General features: G+C 40.5%; 1 protein-coding gene across 1 annotated transcript; it reads right to left on the bottom strand.

Annotated features, from left to right (window-relative positions):
• Positions 1-3: 3 nt before the first annotated feature.
• Positions 4-23,007, bottom strand: elk4 (ETS transcription factor ELK4). The gene is made up of 6 exons (XM_022219934.2): positions 22,782-23,007; positions 14,420-14,634; positions 11,030-11,803; positions 9,949-10,188; positions 5,379-5,498; positions 4-5,274 (listed from the first exon to the last, which is right to left on the bottom strand). The coding sequence occupies exons 2-6, from the start codon at positions 14,624-14,626 to the stop codon at positions 5,176-5,178; spliced, it is 1,440 nt and encodes a 479-aa protein (XP_022075626.1). The 5' UTR covers positions 14,627-14,634; positions 22,782-23,007; the 3' UTR covers positions 4-5,175.
• Positions 23,008-24,209: the final 1,202 nt, after the last annotated feature.

The raw sequence follows: 24,209 nt of genomic DNA on the forward strand, positions 1-24,209 counted from the left end.
AAGTAAGATGTAGTTAGAGATCTTTTATTATTGGTCTCATCTAGTTTTTTTGTAATAAACACTTCCTCTACACCTCTCGCACATCAATACGCCACTTAAGACAAGCAGCTTGTAAACATTTGAAAAAGCATCAACAAATCGAGAACTGGACAGAACAAAACAAGAACAGTGTCATTTCTTGTAAAACCAGATTGTACATTTTAAGGTAAGGTGGAGGAAAAACATCATCAGAAGATACAAACGAAGAAATACTTAAATGATGAGTCCAAGGGGACGTAATGGAGGAAACTTTAAATGGGCTTTGGGGGTCTTTTCCAGCTATTTTATAGTTTGCTAAATAAAGTTACTGCAAAAAATGCAGTATAAGCTACCAATTACATTGGGTTTCTACTATATCTTCTCACAAATATATATTATGTGATAGTGCCTAATTACAAATTACTGTAAATTATTTGATAAACACAGTAAAAGATTAGATTTTACTCTGTTATGCTTTAGAAAATATAAGTGCATAACTGTATCCTCTCTTTGGGAAAATATACATTTTTCAGTAAGCAAACAACACTTCATCAAAGAGCAAATCCGAGTCGTAGAAAAGTGACAGAATCCAATACTACAGGAACCCCAAAAATTGAAGTGCAAACGTTTCATTACAACATCTGCATTTACAATATCAACACTATATCAAAACATTTAACATAGAAAACATAGATTTCATTTCTCCCAGTAAGGCCTTGATTCCCCCCCACCCGACCCACCCCCAACAAAAAAAATGCTAAACAGGTTTTCTATATATATATATTTAGATACTTTCTGAGTAAATCTGTTATCACAAACATTTAAGAAGCAGGTGGGAAAGAGACACCAAATTTAAACCTGGCCTGATTTTTACATGCTGTGCTCATCAACACATGTTGCTGTCTGTATGTACAGTAATGCATCCAGAAAAAAAAAACAACAACGCTGCGACGTATTTGAACTGCTAAAATATCCCTGTGAAGTTTTACTTCATACTTCTGGGTTTTGGTCTACACAAAGATATGACATAAAAACAAAAAACGGAGCGCTGTCACACATATGTATATAACCTTTTCAATGATAGAACTCCATCCACATCTAGGAGAGAACCTTGGGCTTGGCTGGGGTAAGGCACCGTATATCTCTGTGACGGACTGCAGGCTGAGGGGGCAGATGTCTGGTAGCGGAGTAAAAATGAGCGTCCCTCCCCTACAGAATTCGCTGGTCATCCATCCCTGGGTTAGAAAGTGACACTTTGGCAAACACTTGGGTGTGTTCTATCCAAGCATCGTGTAAACAAGTGCGATGTACAATTTCCACGTTTGATAGCATAGAAAGGTGGGATCTACGTCTGGAGTCTGCGTCTCAGACTTATGGCTTTAAAATTACTTACAAAGCGAATGTGAAACTCATCTGTCAGAGAGGTCTGAGGAGATGGGAAAGTGTCACCAAATATTTGTCTTCTGCAGGATGTAAACTTAATGTACACCGACGAGCCAAGACATTCGGACCACAGATGAAATTAGAAATGCTGATTATCTCGTAACAATGACACGTGTCAAGATGTGGGATATGTTAGTAAGTGAACAGCTGGTTCTCCAAATCAACAAATGGGATGTAGGAGAAATGGGCAGCTAGATAACTTTAGTAAGGGCCAAATTATTCAGTCGGATTATTCATCTGTTAAACACAAAGGCATGTGGGGTGTCTTCTACCAGCAGCGACGACCAACCAACCACAAACTGGTTAACGTCTTGGTGCCTGAGCTGTATCAGCTGCAAGTGAAACTTCAACAGCCTATTAGACGGGCGGTCATAATGTTTTTAGCTCAAATCAGAGGGTTAAGTCAAGGAGAAGCTAAAGGTTACAATGACAAGAGTCTAGTTAATGACATTTGAGGATTAAATCTGAGTTGAGTGAACAGCACTGCACTACAAGCAACAAGTCACTAAAGCCAAGACAATCACAAAAGTTGTGCGATATTTGATTTATCTGGAAAAAATCCATCTGTGTCTGCTTCCATTTAGACTTTAAGTAATACAGGAGGTCCTCGGTGTACGACGTCCTTGACCCGTGTCGTTTCGCCGTTATGTCGTAATAGATTAGGGGCCGGTCCTCGGTTTAACGTATGGCGTTTCATCATTATGTTGGAATTGGTTCAATGGAACTAGTTGGCGAGTGGAGGAATACGTCGTCACACGGTAAGCAGAGCGGATGTACTGTAGTACAGCAGTACTGTATGTACAGTACTCACGCAATGCTATAAGACGGTTTTGTTTACATTTGATGCCACATTGCATTATGCTATATTCACCAACTTCATTATGGCTCCCAATTATAAGTCAGACTTAACAATTCATATTTTCGCCAGTATATTCCTACCGAGTCGTGTTTCACTGTGAGATAATGACTGTTTGTCGTTACTGTAGTTGTACAAGTAAATCGATTGATATCGTGATGCAAGTAATGGCTTTGTTTACCATTTCACCGGAGTTCCAACTTATGGCGAAAATCGACTAACGTCACACTGTAGGAACTCCGACATAAATCAAGGACCCCCTGTAGTTTTACATGTATTTGCTTTCTTGCCAAAATTTATGTCATGTCTGTAAAATGAGATTTTAGCTGGAGCCAGTGAAAAGTCAGACTGAAAACAGAAGGAAGCAGCTGGACTGGATCCGTCACAGAGCAACAAAAATAAAATTTATAGCATGTGGAGCCATCACTTTTTTTCCTGCGTATTAGTAACACCTCTACACACTTGTAATAACATTTTACTTCCATGTTTTTTCAGTTCTTTGAAGGTTATTTTTTCCTCTTTTCCATTCAGGGCATCATGCCTCTGTCATACTGCACAAAGAACATTTCTAAGGTCTCTCGAGGTCGAGCCATTGCTGTGCCATTTACATGGACGTCGCTTTGCAGTGAAAAATTAGCCGAGTAGAAATGAAGCCTTCGTTTAGCCAGACCTGTCGTACATACTGACTGCTACACTATCTCCCTGCTATAAGGGGGGAAAAAAAAAACCACACCATTTTAAAATGGATAATCCACTTCAAAAAACTAGCAGCCTGCCTTACTACACAACCCAAATTATCAGCAAAAACTGGAAATTTCCAGTGTGGTAGGTTTCTCTTTGGAGGTGGCTGTTCTTTCTTATCGTGAAGAAAACACACTGATGGTAAAATGAAGGACAAAGCTGACTGAAAGGAGCGGTGGCTTATGCCTGCATCCTACATCTGTTGAGTCACACAAGTAAAGATGTGACAGAAGCCAAGAAAAGACAGAACCTGCTTGAGGTTCAAAAGATTCCTCGGAGACACGTAGAAAATGTCTGACACATGAGTCTGTCATAAATGGTAAACTTGCTTTTCATTTGGATTGAACACAACAGATACTGCGTGCTAAACATTAAGTTTATGAGGTGCTAGTAGGTGAATGAATTTTAAACCAGAATAGCTGTTTATCTCTGTTTCCAGTCTTAGCGCCAAGTTAATTATCTTCTAGCTCCAGTTTTATACTCCTATCAGTCACAACGTTGTATCAACGTGCCAGATATCGTGCAGGTCTTCCTCGTGCCACCAAAACAAAACCGACCTGTTAGGATGTTGGGACACGTGACGTTTGGGAGTGTTTTGTAGGGAGGCCTCTGTGAACCTGGCTTGTAATCCTGTAGAGGCTCCATCATTTTGGGATCTGGGGAGTTTGGAGGTTAACACCATAGACTCTCTATCATGTTCCTTGAGCAGTTCCTGAGCAGTTTTCACAGTGTGGCATTGTCCTGCTGGAGACCACTGCTGTCTGGGAGTGTCATTGCTATGTGAAAGGTGGAACAATGTTTAGGTGGGTACTACGTGTCAAAGCAACACCCGCATGAACCCCAGTATAGAAGGTTTCCCAGCAGAACATTGCATTGTAACAAGATTATTGATGTTCACCTGTCAGTGGTTTTAATGCTGTGACTGATCGGCGTATGTCCAATCTTGTCCAATGGCAACAAAACATACGAGTATTTTGAAAACTATTCCTTTGATGCTGATTGTTTCGTTGAAGTATTTCTTTGAAGCACTTTAAAGAAATGTCTCCAGAATGATGCCTTAAATGTGGTTGCTTTCAACATTGCAGTATTAGGTTATAAATGGCAAAATGAAGGTAATCAGGGCAGGATTCATGCACTGTGGCTTACAGAGTCAATGCACAGAAGCAGTTATGGCTTTGCTTTCTTTCATTCCCACGTGAAAGTTTACCAACAGGAGGCACACGTGGCCACACTGGCTTTCAGTGCTATTCTACTGAATCTACTGTACATTAGAAGAGATATACAGAGGGACGATTTCAAGGTTCAGCTCAGATTATGGCAACATTATTATGATAAGACAAGTTAAGGTAAAAGTCTCGTTGGATATGGCCAGCATTTCACAGCAGCTGAGGCAAGGCTTGGCATTTAAGTTCAGGTTGAGAACTGGCTAAAACATAAAAGAGCTGCAGGTAAACATGCAGGTTATCAGGTTAAAGCACTACCTTTAAAACAAGAGCAAAAGGTAAGATTGGAGCACAAAATGAAAAAAGAATCACAGTCAACTGAGGAGAAAACAGGTCAGGAACGGATAGCATAAAACCTGTCTTGTTTGGCAATCACGCTGCTGCACAAGATAAGAAGGAAATTCTATAAAAAGCACTGATTCAGATATCTGTAATCCCCCTGATCTGTGTGTTCGAGTATGAAGCAGCTTGTGGCTGCTGAGGGTCCAACCGGCAAGCAACGCACTGTTGCCATGGAAATTCGTCCCTCCTGTGTTGTGACTCAGGGTCCCAAAAAAAGCCAGACAAAAAGAATCAGAGAGTGCATTAGCATGACGGTGGTGGTGATGATGATGATGATGATGAGTGAGTACAGAAAAGCATCCTGAGGGTGTGAATGCCAGGAAATAAACCAAACGTGTTACCCTCATTCATCAAACCTGGACTGCCAACATTTGTCCACACCCTCCCTCCCTCCACACACCTGACTGTAGTGTGAGTTTCTGTGGCAGCGGACTTCAAAGCACCAACGTGAGAGAAAGAACTCCCACATCATTGTCCTCAGTGTGGGAGCAGGAGATGCAGAAGAAGTGAAGGGTTGCCTGGCTTTCTGAGGGTGGGAGGAGGGGGCTGAGTCTATGTTTTCTGAGGGTCTGGTGAAATTGGGCCCGGTGTGTTGGTCCCATCCATGCTGTGTACTGGGATCTGGAACTGAGGGGTGAGAACTGACGGGAACTGGAAACAGAACATAAGGGAGTGGGACAGTGAGCTTTAATTACATTTACAGTTAAACACAGAGAGATTTAGTGATACTAGATGAGCTACTCTTGGGTACTGACTTGGAAAAGGTGGCCTCCCTGGCGTCGTGTTGCTGGACTGAGCGGAGCGACTGGACTGAGCGTGCTCCAGAAGTGAATGTTGGACAGCAGCGGACTTGGAGTCAACAGAAGAGTTGGAGTCTGTCGAGGTAGACAAACAAGGACCAATGGATAAATCTGACTAGTCCAAAGTGGTGTTTACGTAATAACACATAGCTGTACAGAAACACAAATGACATACTGACCTGGGATAGAAATCATTGTTCAATCTCAATTTACAAGTCCAACATAGATGGGAGAATCTACAGTATATTTTGCCAACTTAAATGACAATTGGCGTACGTTTGTCCTTCTGTCAATCTGTCTGTGAGCAACATTACTTAAAAATGGACTAACGGATTTGGATGAAATTTTCAGGGAAGGTCAGAAATGACAAAAGGACCAAATGTTTAGATTTTGGCAGCGATGTAGCTTATAGTTTAAATCAATGGATTTGTTAAAGATTTCTATATTATTGTGAGACAGCAGCATAGCATCATTGTAACTATGACAAGTGAACATTACGTCAGCTACCTGCAGATGATCACATGATCCTACTACGACTGCTTATTGGGACTTATCCATAGGAAATCATGCAACAATTGAACAGCCTTGGAGAGTACTGTGTTCTCTGAGTGCTTTTCTTGTTGATTTTTATGGCTGATGTGTCTCTTTATGCTAAATTTGAACTCTGCACCCCTGTTGTACAAATTCAGGGAAACCAGAAACAGTGCATATCAGTTTTGTGTCTTTAAGTTACACAGAAATAAGCTGTGTGGTACAACCATTTTGCTCCCTGCATCAGTAATGTTAATCTCATCTCATCGTCAGGGGCTGTTCTAGAAAGCAGGTTAAACAAACTCTGACTTCGACTCTAAACTCTGAAAAACTTTCTTCAAACAACTCTGAATATGTTCACTCTGAGCCAAGCTTGCATGATTACTAGAACAAACCACCATCAATAAGCTCTGATGTTACAACTGACCTGGCAACCAAGAAAAGGCCAGGCCTCAAGGATTCAACACTTATAATAATGTGTGCTGCATCCCACATGGCTTGCTCTGGGGTTCAGGCATATGGGTTCTGTAAAGCATCTTGAGACAATTTGACTTGTAGTTGGCGCTAAATAAATAAAATTGATTTGAACTGAATGACCTATATAGTGCAACGGCTGAGAGATATTAGTTGCAGTATACTGTGAAGCATAGTGTGTTACTGTAAGACACAAGTCTTTGTATAAATGCTGTGGAAATTCAGAATATAACTGAAACTATCATCATTAACTTTAATCAACATTTGTCTCCTGCAATCTTGTAGAATTTCTCTTTGGCGGTCCTGAGACGTTTGTGGTCAGCAGGTGTTGGAGGTGCAAGAGCCACTTTCTTGAATTTTCTACAAACAGCTGCTTTCCTAATATATTCCGTTTTGTCAACTTTAGCGTAAAGGGAGAAACCTGGTGGCACGAACTTGGCAGAATAGGACAGCATGTTCTTGTTGTGTAGTGACCATGAAAGTGAACCCAGAGAATGCTCTTCAAAAAAGTAGGAAATAATCCAAAGGAAACCTTGGATTTGTTGAGATTCTCTGTACAATTTTGTCAGTCATTCGCCTTACTTTGAGAAGCACCTTGAGATGATCTACGCTATGAATTAACACCATACAGATAAAGAATTTCTTTCACCTCCTTTCACATTTAAATAACCTGTTTTCTGGAATACACCCATATGTGTGAACTACTAGAAACTAGCAGCAGATTAACCCGTGGACCCTTATGAGGACGACTACAAGTAAAAGTCAGACAAATATAACCGAACCAAAGCCTGCAGCTACAAACTAAATCTAATGGATGACCAGGATGGAAACAGAGACAGAAAGTCAACAGAAGCTCCTAAAACCCACTGAACAACTGGTGGCTTTAATCAGTTTTGTAGCCCTGCTGTTTCATCTCCTTAAAAACAGCAATACAGGCAGGATCAAACAGCTTTCCATACAACCAGAAGAAGCTGTTTAAACAAGAAAAAGGTCATTTTATGTTCTGGACATCTTGTTTGGTGCAACCTGTTCAGCATGAAGATACATTAAACAAACTCGTGTGCGTGGATACACAGCGTAAAAGGGACGATTAGGTCAGTCAGCAAGTTTTCCATGATGGAGCAGTGAGCTAAACAGTTGCTCTAGGCAGTTAAATTGTGTTTATTTTCAAACAAACACGATGGCTGACTACTTCAGAAGCTTGTTTAATACATGTTGGGCCTTTAAATAAACAACGTGTTACCTAGCACAGCTAAGTGGCTTATAAAGAAAACTATTAATACAACTGATTGCTCTTAATAACGGCCATAAAAATACATAAATGAACAGATGATAGGGTGGGTAGTGGAAAAACACACAGACACTTTATCATCCATGAGACACAGACAGGCTGCTTCTAAACCTGTCTGTGCTTTAGTTTGCTTCCAGTGTTGACAGATACAATGTATGAAGTAGTCTTTGACAAAACCTGAGACTGGCATGGATAGAGCTAATGTTGCAAGCAGCTGTAAGAACAACTAATAATTAAAAAAACAGTAACATGAAGCTGGGTTATAGTGGAAGTTTTACAGTCTCAAGGTTCAACAAAAACACATGAAGAATTTTAAGTACTAATTTTCAAAAAACTTGGTTCAATACATTTTCTGTTTTCTCAATCAAGAAAACAGAAAGAGGAACTCCATGATATGGGAGCTGACTGAGCTCCTAACCACACTTGAAATGACCTGCTGAATGAAGCACAGAATAAAAACAGCATTGTCTGAACCAGCAGATCTAATAGACTCTGATTTCTATCCTGTCATGTGATCTGCATCACCGGGAACAATTAACCACAAAAACAAGGCCAAGGAAATATTTAGTACACGTTGCTGCACTAGTGCTGCCACCTGCTGGTCAGAATCAGTGCATGCTGGAGGATTTGTTGTTTTTTTGTTTTTGTACAAGGCAAATTTAGGGTTCTGTCCAGCTAAGAGGTCTTCTGATTTCGTTAAAGCAATAAGGGGAAATAAAAATGTACAACTTAGCTCTTTTACACTGGACAGGAAATGAATGAAGGAAGGAGATAAATCTGGCCTGCATGTGTACTGAGAAAAAAAACTCACAAAGGCAGCCTGGGGAAGAACAGTGAGAGCAGTGACAGTTAAAGAAAGGGCAGAAATTTGGAATTTTAATGCAATTTCTGGACATCGTGTTGAACACACAAAATTAGACAACAGATTTTCTTCCAAGAACTGGCTGGATACACTGGAATTTCCTGGACAATAATAATATTATGTGGGTTGAATTTAGCTAGATCTAATTAGTGAGACTGAAGTGCTGGGTGCGTTTTCATTTAATTTAGTGCATTTTTGTAGTGAGAGTGGAGAGATATCTGGGTCATCCCCCTGACTTCTGACAGGTTGAGTGTTTACTGTCCCTGTCTGGTGCCCAACTCCTTTCTAAATATTAGATTTACCTACACTACAGAAATGGAGTATAACGCGGAGCGTTGTGCTCCCAAATTCAGATTTTTCATCATTTCTGCAACTACGTCCACTTTTTCATTTACATCCGTTACAAGACATGGATGTTTGAAACATGTGGTACTAAAGGATGAGTGGATGCATGTTCATGCTGCTCTGCCCTGTGGCAGTTTCAGTTTACTTCATTGATAAAAAGACATTTTTTCCTATCACTGATTTACAAAGTTATTAATTTAGTTACATATTATCTACTTCTTGATATTTACTTGAAAAACACATTATGGATTATGCAATTACTGCCATTAATTTGATAGTATCTAACAATTTACAGACACTACCTTAACTCTAGTTTCATATCAACAAACAGCGCTGAGCTTTGCACCACCAACACAATGATAAACCTGAAACAAACACACCTACTACTGGTAAATTACTAGTATAATAAAGCAACACAACTACTTAAAGTGAAATAACCTTGCAACTATACTCAGCACACACTCATCTTCCCTCCAGCTCTCTGCAGTTTATGAGGCGTGACTCGATCTATGACACACTGATTGTAAAATGGATCTATTTCTTGGAAGCCTGGAGCATATTTTACAACAATAGCAGCACTTTAAAGTATTATTATGCAACTTTATCTATGCAAGCTTACCAATGACACATCAAAACAATCTGTTACAAGCTCACTGTTAGCTCATATACAGTAGCTGTGGGTTTTCACGAACTGCTGACACTTCACACTGATTGCAACGCCTCTCTCCTAGCGTCTCTAACCCACATTGTGAGAGGAGTTATGACAGGAACAACGGATGCCAAAGAATCTAGAGAAGAAGTAGATAAGCCAATTAAGAAAGATAGTGTCGGCAGTGTGTGGTTAGATGCTATAAATAAACGAGGGGGAGATATCCTGATAAATGTATCTGCTTATTGCAAACGAAGAGATTAGCTTTCCTGTTGTTTCTTAAAGACAAACCAACCTGGTCTAGACCAGAGAGACAGCTGGCAGAACAAGACGTAATAACAGAGGGCTAACAAAGATAAGGCCAGACTCTTACCTGTAGCATTGCTGGTGTGAGAGAGGCGGTAGGTAGCGAGGGGCTGCAGAGGTTCATGGGGGAGAAGTCAGAGGCGGTGACCAGCAGAGTTGGAGGGCTGATCTGCAGGACTTTGGGTGGCTTGCGTGTCTTCCCCATACTCTGCGTGCTGACTGTTGTGCTGCTGCTCACTGAAGATGAACTGGTTTCTGCATCCACCAGACTGGTTTCATCTCCTGACAAACCGATGGCACTGTCCACCTGGTGGACGCAAACGGTTGTCTTTTTTTTTTACATGAGACAAACTCTGGAATATTTGGTTCAATAAAGCCGGTAAGTCACAGTGCAAAAAGATATGTGTGTGCTTTTAGGTTTGAAAACATCAGGGAAAAAACAGCAATCCATAGTGAATTAGATTAATAATATAGAATATTTAGCATACACAATAATTATGCAATGGCAGTGCTACAGTCCAACGTAAAGTGTATCAAATCAGAACAAACACAGCTTTTAGAACTGAATTCAATAAAGACAACTCAGTGTATTTGTTGTTCATCATGAGTCAAATCAAAAGTGTGCTGGAAACACTGCTTGAAAAATATAATAATGTGTGCAGTAAATGTGTCCGTGGGGGTTCTAAAGAGGAATCAAAGTATAAGGTTTAAACAGGAAACAGTAAGATATGAAATGTAAAGACACGTAGCGAGTCGGAGATAAGATAAACTTCATTTTACTCGTTTTCAGACATTATTTTAGGTTTTGGAATTGGCTTGATTGTTTTTTTGTGTTTTGTTTTTCATTTTGCATGTTTTGTTTTGGTTTTTCTCTTTATGATACTATGTCTGAAATGAACCAAATAAAAAACAGAAATGAATAAAAATACAATTGTAAAGGGTGGTGCTACAAAATAAACAGCCTATTTTAGCAATTATTTATACATAAAAACGTATATATATATATATATATATATATATATATATATATATATAACAAGTCACAAAAAAGTATTACCAATTCTCTGCATTTCTGCAAAGTTTTATCATTACACCCAAAGTTAATCTTAAACTAGTAATGTGTGAGGTGTGTTTGTATGTATACTAGCCTTGTCCTGTGCCTGAGTGTCTGTGGACTCCAGTGCTGGAACATCTGTGGGCTGAGAAGACCTGGACTCGATGTCGCTGTCGATCACCAGCTCCTGGGAGGAGTCGAGCACTATGCTGGGAGACGGACTGGCTGAGGTCAGGGCTGGTGTGAACGTTGGTTCTGATGGGCGGATGTGTTCGAATGAGTAAACAGAATGGGGCGGCAGCGAGGAGTGTGTGCTGATGTCCTCAACCATCTGGGGTGGATTCTGGAGTAGATCCAACTGGTTGGGCATCAGGGTCGTCTCTATGGCAACCTGAGGAGGCGGTGCAAGTGCTGGTTTCGGAGGGGTGTTTCCAAACTTGATGACTGACGGCAAAGCGGTTGGTTGTTGCTGCTGAGAAACTGTCTCCAGGCTCTGTGAGGTGGCAGTGACGCCCCGCTTGTCAGCCATCTTCTCGGCTGGATTCTCTATTTTGATGGACTTAAAGAGCTGGCGTCCATTTTGCAGAGAGTTGAGGGTAAAGGAGGTGTACAAGCCAGAGTGGATGTAGTCGTTGCGGTTCGACTGCTTGGTGCTGGAGCCCAGAGCTGCTGTAGTACCCCCCACCTTGGCTCTATCACCTGAATCACCCTCCTGTCCACTGCTGTCTTCCCTTCTCAACAGGGGAGGAACGCCCCCGGCGCCAACGTCTCCGCTCTCTGCTCGGGTGCCAACATCTCCTTTCAGGATGTCGGGATAGGACACAAAACGATACACAAACTTCTGCCCGTTCACCTTCTTTATGATGTTCTAAAAAGAAAAACAGAAAAAGGCAAACATCACATTCATGTTGGCAGAAAACACACAGTGAGAGCAGAAACAAGACGGCCTGGTGTAGTATCCTCTACCAAAGACAGAGTAATACAAGAGCCGACCACAGAAAAGCCTTGTGCGTGGGACAGCTCTGTCCTTCCTGTCTGTACTAAACTAGTAGCCACAAATGCTACAGCCAAACATACCATCGCAGCCCTGCCCTGAACACCCACACGGTCAGGCTGTGACTCTACCAAACCACAAGCAGAGTGGGAGACTGACAGCACTCTGCTTCTCTTCAGCAGTGGACTTCAAAGACACCCTTCACTCAAAAATGTCACTTGCTTGTAGTAGACTTATTTGAAAATTTGGCCTTCATTGATCAGAATGATGTTTGGTACTTGAAAAAAGAAAGATTATTGTACTTATTAAAAACCTGAGTTTGAGACATGCATATGTGCAAAACAATTTTGTGACATCACAACGAATTTGAAGTAAATGGTGGTACCAGCTGCAACACACACAGGATGCATACACTGACAGTAGTGACAATGAAGAAGCAGACATTAAACTCCTACAGATAAATATAATAGTATACTGATGCAATCCGGACAGTTTAATGAGGGAGTAGAACTAGCTGATTTTACATCTTTATGGGTTGGATGTATCTGAGCTATTGTCTTCCACTGTCTTGCAATGTGTACACTTTGGTGAAAGTCTGGAGAAAATGATTTGGTCTGGGTTTCTAGCTGCTGCTTCAAAACACTTAAGCATCATGTATTTGGTTTATTATTGACAGTTATACACTTTTACATCTTTTAAAAAGTTTGGGGTGACCCAGGCAATTTCATGTTTTCCATGAAAACCCTCACATTTATCCATGTGCTAACATAATTGTACAGGGGTTTTCTAATTGGGGCGGCTGTGGATCAGGTGGTAGAGCGGGTCGTCCAATGATCAAAGGGTCGGCGGTTCGATTCCCACTCTGACCTAGTCATGTGCTGTTGTGTCCTTGGAGAAGACACTTTACCCGCCTTGCCTCCAGTGCTGCTCTGTGTGTGAATGCTGGTGGTGGTCGGAGGGGCCGTAGGCGCGGATTGGCAGCCACGCTTCCGTCAGTCTGCCCCAGGGCAGCTGTGGCTACAAATGTAGCTTACCACCACCTGTGTGAGTGAATGAATAATGGATCCATTGTGAAGCGCTTTGAGTGCCTTGAAAAGCGCCATATAAATCTAATCCACTATTATTATTAATCATCAGTGAGCCTTTCACCACCATTAGCTAACACAATGTAGTATTAGAACACAGGAGTGATGGTTGCTGTTCCTCTGTACCTCTATGGAGATATTCCATTAAAAATCAGCTGTTTCCAGCTGGAATAATCATTTACCACATTAACAATGTCTACACTGGATTCCGGATTAATTTAATGTCATCTTCATTGAAAAAAATGTTTTTCTTTTAAAAATAAGGACATTACTAAGTGGCTCCAAACTTTTGAACGGTAGTGTATGGCAGATTTTGCACATATAAAATGATGTAATTTGATCAAATTCATATTAACCTTTATGGCAACCCTGGAGGAGTGGAAATATATACATTTTATGAAGACTGTAGTGACATTATTGTCATTATGATTATTATTATTTTATCTTCATCCAAGAGGGACGGAAACTAGCTATTTAAGTATTTTTTTGGATGTATAACTTTACTTCCTTTTGCATTTTTTGACAAATCATATAAATCAAAAAGCACAACCTGAACTAGAACTACTGCATCAGTTGTTTTAAGCCCCTTTTAGACAGCGAACATGGCTTCATCAATCCTTTATTATTTGCAGGATTCTAGTTTAGTCTTGCAAATCTTCCTGGTTGAATTCATAGCTATAGGGATTTCATTAAAGTCTCGGTGCAAATACGTGCAGCTATCGCTTTTTGGAAACACACATGGATCCTACTGCAGTCTGATTTTGCAGGTATTCAAAGAACTCAGAGGAAATACTTCTAAACATCTGGAAGAAACAAACTTCAGCTCCTCGTAATGTTTTGTGGGGTAAAATTCTGATCATATTCATTATTGGTGAGTATCGTTAATCTTTTACCAGTTAGTATCTGTTCTTAATTGCAGTTAAGTTTTGCATTTATGTACACTTCCTTTTGTATCCTGATAGGTGCGGAATTGAGGAGAGCGCATATCTGAAAAAGCTTTAGGGTGACACTAGAACATTGTAGAAATAATCAGGACCATTTGAGATGATACAGATGTAGATTTTTTTTCCAAAAACAGACAATTTCAGGTGAAAATCTTTGATGTTTATCATAACATCTCAAATGCAACGTACTACCGTCTTTCGCCGCTTGTCTTTTATGTCAGTTACAGCCAATAGAAACATATCGGTCAAATAAATAAATCACTATTAATCAAAATTTGGAACTGAAGGCCACAACAAAATAAAATAGACAACGTAGAGCACAAGCAGTAGTTGTGCAGCTGGATGGACCATTATTGGACTTGTTACATTACACAGGACCTGAAGACCAAAAGACTGAGCTTGAAATACAGGACAGCTTCTTCGCTGTATATCCTATAATAGATAAAGAAATGGGTATTTACCTTGTCGTAGTAGTATCTGAGTGCCCTACTGAGCTTGTCATAGTTCATGTTGGGCTTGTTTTTGCGGGCTCCCCACAGCCGGGCCACCTCCTCCGCCTGCAATAGTTTGAACTCCCCTTCCTCATTGGTCCAGCAGATGAGCTGGTCATTATTAGAATCCAACAGGAGCTGAAGAAGGAACTGCCACAGGGTGACAGAGTTGTCCATGTCTCTCACTGGAAAAAAACAAAGGAGAAGAGAAAAATCATTATCAATCACTAAAGTGCTGCTCAAAGCTATATTGGCCTTAGACACACCACTGAATGCTGGTTCAGTGAGTTCAGCTTATTCACAGTTATTTGGATAAAATCTTTCCTCCTTCGATCAGTCAAACAAAGACATGCCAGCATTTAGTGTGTGCATGAATAGCAGCAAACACATGGGAAAACAAACGCTTTATACACCAATCAGCCACAACATTAAAACCACACTGACAAGTGAAGCGAATTCATTATCTCATTACAATGGCACCTGTCAGTGGGTGGGATATATGAGGCAGCAAGTAAACTGGCAGTTCTTGAAGTTGATGTGCTGGAAGCAGGAAAAATGGGCAGAGTCAGAATCTGAGTGACTCTGACAAGCATCAAGCTGTGATGACGTGACAACTGCATCTCCAGAACAGCAGGTCTTGTGGGGTGTTTTTGGGTATGCAGCCGTTAGTACCTAATAAAAGTGGTCAAAGGAAGAACGGTTGGAGTATCAGTGATTGGTTTATGGGCACACAAGACTCTGCTGACGCATGTGGTCTGAACAAACAGAAGAATTACAGTAGCAAACTGCTGAAAACGTCATGGTTTGAAATATGTCAGAACACACAAAGCATCGTAGCTTGCAACGTATAGGGCAACGTCAGCAAAGAGCAATGGAAGACGGTGGTCTAGTCTGATGAATTACATTTTCTTTTACATCATGTGCTGGCATTTACCTGGAGATGAAAAAAGCAGTCTTTCTTTCTCACAAATACATTTCAGCACTGGGAAATTCTGTTTATGCATATCCCATCTGGAATCAGAGTGTAGGGTACGCCATGATAAGGAGCAGGTAGGGTTAGGGGCCTCGCTCAAGGGTGCAACAATGACAGTGTGGTAGAACTGAGGTTTGAACCTTCTGATCAGTAGACCAGATATGGCAGTAGAATGCATCATGGTAAAAAGAATAGCATGGCAATGTTATCTCCTTATTGTAATGGCCTTCTTTTAGCAGGTTAATGCTGGTTGTCACACTGCAGAAAATGTTCAGGTTGAAGTTTTGACTTGGCCTCCAATTTCCCCAAATCTGAGTTCAATCAAGAATCTGTGGGACATGTGAAATAAACTAGTTCAATCCATGGAGGTCCCGCCTCACAACTGCTTGAAATCAAAGGATCTGCTGCTAGCATATTGATGTCTGATACTGCAGCACAGCACTGTATGTAAGTGTGTTGGATACCTAAAAGTATGGACAGAAATCTGGCGTAATTGACGTATTTTATTATGTTTAACAGCCAAGGAATAAGAGGTGATTTTACAGGGCCAGGTGCACCGTCTGCTACAGGCGCTTTTCCTTCATGTGGTTCTTACATTCCAGCCTGGTTATTCCAACACATACCCTGTGAAATAAATTCAACAGTGGTTTCTTCAACAGCTGGGTTAAGTCACACACCTTCAATGCCACTCTCTTTATGGAAATTTCTGGCACCCAGAATGAAAAGTCCATTTACATTTACTCATCTTCTTGCTGTGTATGGAAAATCTGGAGGTCTGAATGCACATTTTTGGGACCGTCTAGGTTGCTAGTTGGTAAATAGACTCCCATTACTTGTTAGGACCATGATCCACTAATATTGACATATATCTATATGGGATGTCTTGTTGTTCACTTTAAGCCAATTACTCAGAAATATTAGGATTACACATATAAATATCCAGTTTTTATCAGGTGCAGAACACATTAAATGTGATCCAGCACTGTGATGTGGCTACTGACTAGGCCAAACATCTTGCTCACATCTGGGTTCCCTGCTGGGACCGATATGTCTCGTGCTGTCTTTATCTTAGATGCATGGTGTGAAACATCATCAAGCAAACCACAGTTACGTGCAGCTGTAAATATGCTTTCATTGCAGTAAGGCAACAGATTAACCAGTCGGGTAAACTGCGGTTTGTAGACAATAATGAAGCAAGAAATATAATCAGCCTAACTGTAACACATGCTTTTGTTCTGTTGTATTGCTTTCTGAGCTAGGGTGCAACTTTCATTTGAGAATTTCTTTGTGACTGTCTGACATAATATCATAATATGCTCCGATTACACCCCATAAACATCGGTACTACACCCACACAGGTGGTTTTACTTTAGCTAATTTAGACTTCCTGTCAGGGCTGTGTGGGCGTGTACATAAAGTTTGTGACTGACTTACATATTTGTGAGCACCAGGTAGAGTGGGACGACTTTTCAGTTGCTTTAGTTACATGATGCTTTGGAGCCTCACCAAAGGCTCTTTTAATTGTTAACTGATGGACCCCAATAACAATTTGCATTGGAACTGATTGACCAAGAACACAGGCAACCGGTGCATCCTACTTTAAACTGACTAAATCAACCTATTTTTTAGCATTAAGTAAGCCAGTCTCGGGCATTCATTCCTTTCCATTAACCTGAGCATATTGGCTTCAAGTCTGAGTGAGCACTGGGGTCAGATTTCTGCAAAAGTCATGACAACAGCCTTACTAAATAAGAATATTTCAACATCACTTTAAACACATCTAAACGGATAAGCACCTACTTGTAATGCATTTCGGCTTGTGTGGAGCAACTTGAAGAATGCTTTTTCCACATTGAAGCACCAATATTGGTTCAAAAACACCAGAGATTTTCCTGCCAAATCACCAAACATATTACTGATCACTGACATGCACACTGTGGTTCCACATAGTCTCAGTCTAATTATTAAATAGCCACACAAAATACATTTTGGAATGACCAAGACTTTAATCTGTCATGTTTCACAAATTCATGCCACCTGCTTTGGATGGTGCAGTAAAGCTCCATCCCATTTTTAAATCTATAACACGGAAGCAAATATCAAACTGAAACATTATATTACAAAACGATATTCCTAATAAAGTCAGAATGTCTATAACAAAAACGGTGCAACTAGATGTGTTCTTCAAAATTTTCAGCACTAGTCTGAACTAAAAGGTTTCACGAAATTTGGTTGGCATAATACTGCTTTTAGACAAAGGCTCTTCCAAGGAAAAACTCCAGAGCTGCAGTGACAAGAATCCAAGCAGTTGTGTGTTCACATGGACAGACATGATACTACAAGCAGCTGACAGTGACAGTAACCGATCTGATAAATGACGTGATCCATTAATCCAAAGCTGTGATTCTAACTTTGAAAAAAAGACAACAGGAGCTGAAGTTTAGTTTGTTACTTCCAGCTATTTACAGGAGTTTTCCCCCTGAGTTTATAAAACACCTGCAGCATCAGACAGCAGCAGGGTCCATATTAGCATCTCCAAAGTGAGCAAAAACTTCACTACTTACATCCAATTCTAAACTACCTCCGACGTTCAGACGGGATCACTCAGGATATATTGGTCACAGAGTCATAGTTTATACACTGCAGTTAAATCATTTGTTATGCAGCGGCGATCCTCAGGTGAGTCCTGAGCTTGGGATATTTGTATTGGACTGCTTGTAAAAGTCTGATTCATTATCTAATGTCATAAATGGTTTTCTGTCACGTCAAGTTTTTCTACTACTAAGAAGCAGGATATTTGTAAAAGAATCAATATTGTGTGATTGGATGTTTCCCACAATTGATAGAAAATGTGACCTGAATCATTGACGCAACTACAGGTAGATGGGTAACAATAAATAAATAAAAACGTGCAATTTTCAGTGTTCAAAAGATCATAAATAAACTAGGCTATCAGTAGTTTGGACAGTTTGGGAAGCTTGATATCAGATTTAGTCACTTGATGTACTGTCCAATCTGGCATGTCCGGCAAGTATCTCAAGCATGCTGTAACTCTCTCCATCACTGTGGTGAGTCTGTCCAAATGAAGCCACAAACAAAATACAACGTAAAGGTGACCCATGTATGAATGCTGTTACTTTAATAGATCGATGAAGGCAGCAGAGTTATACACTCCATGTCTAAGAAGGGCTTTATAATCATTCCTTTGTGTCACCTCTGCTGGGTGCAACTCTTAAGGGTCACATAATCATAGGGTGTGAACAGAAAAATGAGCAGTTGATCCTCTGTGCAGACAAAAGGTTTCTCTGCAGATAGAAAGCAGACGATAGATGGTTGGGTTCATGCTGTGAGGGACACGCAGAGCAAGCCCAAAAAGTGAGGACAGGGGAGGAATAATTGTACATGCTGTGTGTGGCTGCTGCACAGGACTATGGCCACCCGTCGTCCTCAGAACAGCCTCAGTGTTCCTCGTCCTGCTGTCTCTCTACACGCCGCAGACTATTCTACTCGTCTGAGACATGAAAGAGAAGGAAACGCACTTCCCAGAAAGGTTGAGTGGTTTTAAAAATCTGATGGTCGAGGAGGCCTCGGCCTAAATCTGATAAATTCTGCTTTTCAAGATACCTCTGTTTAACCGTCTTTTCCAGTGTAGAAATATTACAATGGAATCTCATACCTTCATGCTACGCGGTGCTATGCCAAAATTCTACTGCATCTGCTGCACTGAGAAATTTCTAGTCTAAACTCCAGTGCTTCCATTTTTTTAACTGCCTATTAAGATAAACAGACCTGCAAACAAGTTTTTGGGCTTTTGGCTTTAGGTGTAGCTTTACGTCAGCTGAATACATTTTAAGTTAAAAAAAAAAAAAACAAAGAATTTTTGCAGATTATTGTGTTTATTCTGAAAGAAAACTATATTTTTGTATGCAGTTTATCCATGTTTTATAAAAAATGTTTCAAAATAATAATAATAATAACTTTCATTTATATAGAATTTTCAAGTCAAAGTGCTTTACTGGGCAATAGGTAAATTACAATAAAATGATAACTGATAAAAACAATGGCTGAGAAGACACAACAACAGTAAAACTGACAGAAATGACATCTAAGAAGGCACAGTACCTCACAAGTTATGATTCATATATAGCAGAGAACAAGTGGGTCTTTAGCTTAGCTTTGAAAACCTCTACTGAGCAAGCTTGCCTAATGTCAGACGGAAGAGCGTTCCATAAAGACGATGCATGGGAATAAAAAGCCTGCACACCAACTGTCTGCATGAACACTTTTCATGCAGTATTTAACCTGTTTGTATGATTTTAGTTTCTCAAAAATCTGTGAGGTACTTGTTGCATATGAAATTTTAAGTAGTTAGGCATTCCAGGCAAACCTGTAGTGTTTCAGAATTCTGGGAAACTGTCATAATATTACTAAAAGTACAAAAACAATGGTTTTTTCCCCCCTCTACATTAACATACATTAAAATCTGGTACAAAACTGTTCATTTAACAAATTATGCCGATCATGTCATGTTTAAATTTGTTAAAAAAGTTAATTATTTCTATTTTTAATCAAACTACCAACTGTTTTTGTGATTAGTCTATTGAAATTATTAAATATCCGTAACTTGTCAAAAAATAGTATAATTCCCTCTATTCTAAGGTAAAGTCTTCAAAAGGGCTGTTTTAATCAAACAGTTCAACACTCAAAGACACTACTGTAGTGCACTACAAAACATCAAATACTCAAAAAGTCGTAACTTTTTTGGGATTGTTACTCAAAAAAGAAAAAAGCAATATTTGAAATAGATACCACTGACATTCACTAATTACGTGTAGCAGCTCTACGGTTGTTCTGATGGACTGACATAAAATACTACTGTAACTGTCCAAAATTGACAAAACAGTTTAGAAATCAGGATGCAGCAGCATGACAGTGCTGCAGTTAGTACTGTTGTCTGTACAGCTGCTGGTTAGATGGAGTCTTTCTATGAGGGGTTTGAGTTTTCTCTCTGTGCCTGTGAGAGGCTTCTGCAGGTTGAGCTGCTCAGCTTCCTCCCACAGTCCACAGACATGCATGGTAGGTTAACTAGAGTTTCTAAATTGACTGGAGATGTGACAGTGAGTGTCCATGGCTGTCTGTTGTGTTCGTGACAGACTGGTATCCAGTATGTACCGTGTCTTTTACCTTGTATCAGCTGGAATAGGCTCCAGCACTCCTTCCTTCTTTCTTCTTCCCTGCCTCTCTCAATCTGTCACTGCCTAAGGTGTCAAAAAATTCATTTTGTCATTACCATGTTCCATAGATGAAACTATCTAGAACGGATTAATTTAAAAAAAACTACATGTGGAGCGAGAGAAGTCGACTTTGACACATCTGATGATCAAAATGCGGGTAGAAAGATCTCGACAGAGGCAGCTGAAAAGAAATAGAAGCCCATTACATTCACTTACAGTGAATGTAGTGCTAGAGCTGAAAAATAGTTGAATGAGTTATTTCATCCTTTACCAGCTAATTTCTGGTCGCTAATTTCTGGTCTCACACTTGTCTGAGTAAACTATGGCCGCTTTACTAGCATGTAGCCTGCATGTCAGGCGTTTAGTGTAAATCTGTAAATATTAGCATCTATTAATAAGCATGTGTCCAGAAAGTGAGGAGTTTAACCAAATCAATTTATAGATGGTGACAGAATGAATACATTTTCAGATTGAAATATTTTGCAAATAATATCAAGCAAAAAGTTTTGTCAAGACAACCATTCCTCTGCATGCAAGGTGGATTAATGGTTGTGGCGATGCTGTACCAAAATAAGAGTGTGGGAGGTGGATGGGGGGCGACCAAACTATGTGCTGCTGTGACTAACTGAGAATGCTGGTAGCACCAGAGCTACTAATTAAAAAGTTACTCTGGAGCCCTGCGAGATGTTCAGAAGAACACAGCAATAAACGACAACGACTGACAGAGTGCACATGTAAATTGCTCTGCGACACATCCAATATTGTTAAGTTAGCACGAAGGTACTGGTGCAAACACATTACACTGAATCTGCAGCAATCTCTGCTTCTATTTCACACCAATCACATAAATGAGATAGGTGATAATCACTCCTCAGTCATCAACAGACAACTTCTGTTGATGAAGTTGGCTTCTGAGCCAACTGTAAACACCTCTGGGGAATTTACACAAAATACTTTCGTCAGTTGCGGGAAAGAGTGCGGCACAGCAGCTCAAGGATTACTTATTATAACCGAAGCCAACCAGCAGCACCCATGTTTGATTGTGACGGGTGGCCTACCACATGCATGACAGATGTTCTGATTATATATGTTACGCACACTTGGTAATACTGAAAAGATTCTATTTGTTGCCAATATGTTAACTTTTTAACTTTTCTTCCCACCTGTGATCATGCTTTTATCGAGATATTCTCAGAAATCCATTGCAGTGCAGCTGTGGGAATGGAGTTGTATGTGCAAATGTCAAGAAGGATCTTTCTTTCTTTCTGTAATATATAATGCTTAGTTTTTGGTTTTAAAGGAGAAACCTGATTCAGGTTCGTGCACAACATTCCTACAATTCACAACCCGATTACTCACACTAGCTTGAGGAGCCACAGAAATGTGTTATCACCGAGTTGACACAAGCTGCTGTGTGGCACCCATCCTAATAAGACTGATACGTGCTGGTGGCTTTTCATGAGATGTTTTTCTGCTCTTTTGTCCACTTGGAATATGACCTGTGATTTCCCTGTCAGTGTCTGTCTGTCTGCCGGCGTGCGTGTGCGTGTAAGCTTCTTATGTGAACGAATAAATCTGCCCTGACTCATCCAGACCTGCTGGGATGGAGACACACAAACACACACACAATCTGTCCCTCAACTGTCATGTTAAAACCAATGATATCAGGGCACCAAAAAATAGGACAGTGTTCAAAACTGCTGCCAGGGGAAAAAAGATTACAAGTGAGCGTTATGTAACGTGTGGCATTAGCTGCAAACGTTGTCACCGGGAGATAACGTCAGCTTCATCAAATCAGGCACATAAAATGGGTTACTTATGCGCTATTAACAATCAAGACTGGAGCGACTGGTTTCTACTGTCAGACAGCCAAAGCACCCACACAGTGCAAAATAAAAGACCACTTGTTGATGCATAACGTCAGGTTAGTTTCGTTACCGTCAAACACAGTCTGGCAGTCATTTCCCGGTTAGTTAACGACACAGCCCTGGGTGGTTTTGAGTCGTGTTTACCGTGTGTGTGATCCCCCGAGGAGACACAAAAACAACAAGGCAGCGACGTTATTTTCTGCTAACTGTAAGTTAGCTGTTAGCTAGCTTGGCGTTAGCTCGCCTGCTAACATTACCTCTCTCGAAGAGCCCGCGGATTTTCTCAGTCGTCCAGCAGCGACCAAATAATCCCAAAACATCTCCGGAAAGCTTTCTATGGTTCCATCGCTCGGGAAACAAGTTTCAAACACAGTGTCAAACAAATGCCGGAACAGAAAATACATTAAACTGCAGCTGGCTTCCACTGACGGTATATCCTTTGCTTTGAACAGGAAATAATGCTGCATTCAGGTCCCTCGTACTTTTCAATGTCCGGAACTGGCGGTGTCCGTGGGCAGGTGGGTGCTGCTACAACATTTTTGTAATGTAGAAATTGAGCAGTAAATAGTTTAACTTGCAAAGTTAAGATGAGAAAATATAATTTAGTGACGTTCTAGCATTGTGAGGATTATTTTTCACTCACTGTTTAAAATCTGCTAAAAACTTACGCACTATACGTGATTTCTCTCAGTTCATGCAGCTTTCAAGTTCTGCAGGTTTAAACAAGGCACGTCAGCGAACCATGTAAAAACTCATTTGTCTTGTTTGTTTTGCTGCTCTGTGTATTCCAAAATTCCCACGCTACCAAAAGCACAAAAATGTGTCATATAACCCCTGCTGAGATCACTTCCTCTCTTGTTATGTTTATTATGTTGTTGTTGCTTTACATCACAGTTAAACATTTAGTTCACACACACAAACAGCAGTGTGTGGTGTCTGTAACGTTCTGTTTTCTTGACCCCAGTGCAGACTGCAGTTTACAGTGTTATTATAGACAGACACCTCAGAACTTTTACTAAAATAGAGCCTACGAATTCCATCCATCCATCCATCCATTCTCTATACACCACTTTATCCTCACGAGGGTCGCGGGGAGGGGGGGGGGTGGGGTGGGGTGCTGGAGCCTATCCCAGCTGACTTGGGCGAAGGCAGGGGACACCCTGGACAGGTCGCCTGTCTGTCACAGGGCTACATATACAGACAAACAATCACACTCACATTCACACCTACGGGCAATTTAGAGTAACCAATTAACCTCAGCATATTTTTGGACTGTGGGAGGAAGCCACATACACAGGGAGAACATGCAAACTCCATGCAGAATGATCCCAGGCCCAAGCCGGGATTTCAACCAGGGATCTTCTTGCTGCAAGGCAAAAGTGCTAACTACTACTCCACTGTGCAGCCCAAACCTACGAGTTTTAATTTATAATGCCAGTAGGACCAAAGATGACCAAAATGCAACCACCTTAGTAACATTCTATTCTGTGTGTGATAGTAAGTAATGTTTACTCTGTCAATGAACGCGGTGGAGATATATATATATATATATATATATATATATATATATATATATATATATATATATATATATATAGATAGATAGATAGATAGATAGATAGATAGATAGATAGATAGATGTGTGTGTGTGTGTGTGTGTGTGTGTGTGTGTGTGTGTGTGTGTG

The sequence above is a fragment of the Acanthochromis polyacanthus genome, chromosome 5, assembly GCF_021347895.1.
Source record: "Acanthochromis polyacanthus isolate Apoly-LR-REF ecotype Palm Island chromosome 5, KAUST_Apoly_ChrSc, whole genome shotgun sequence".
Lineage (NCBI taxonomy): Eukaryota > Metazoa > Chordata > Actinopteri > Pomacentridae > Acanthochromis > Acanthochromis polyacanthus.

Coding starts and splice junctions, on each gene's coding strand:
- elk4 (XM_022219934.2), bottom strand. CDS start 14,626: ATGGACAACTCTGTCACCCTGTGGCAGTTCCTTCTTCAGCTCCTGTTG. Junction 5,499..9,948: donor TCACACCAGCAATGCTACAG/GTAAGAGTCTGG, acceptor CTACCTCGACAG/ACTCCAACTCTTCTGTTGAC. Junction 5,275..5,378: donor AGGGAGGCCACCTTTTCCAA/GTCAGTACCCAA, acceptor TTCTGTTTCCAG/TTCCCGTCAGTTCTCACCCC.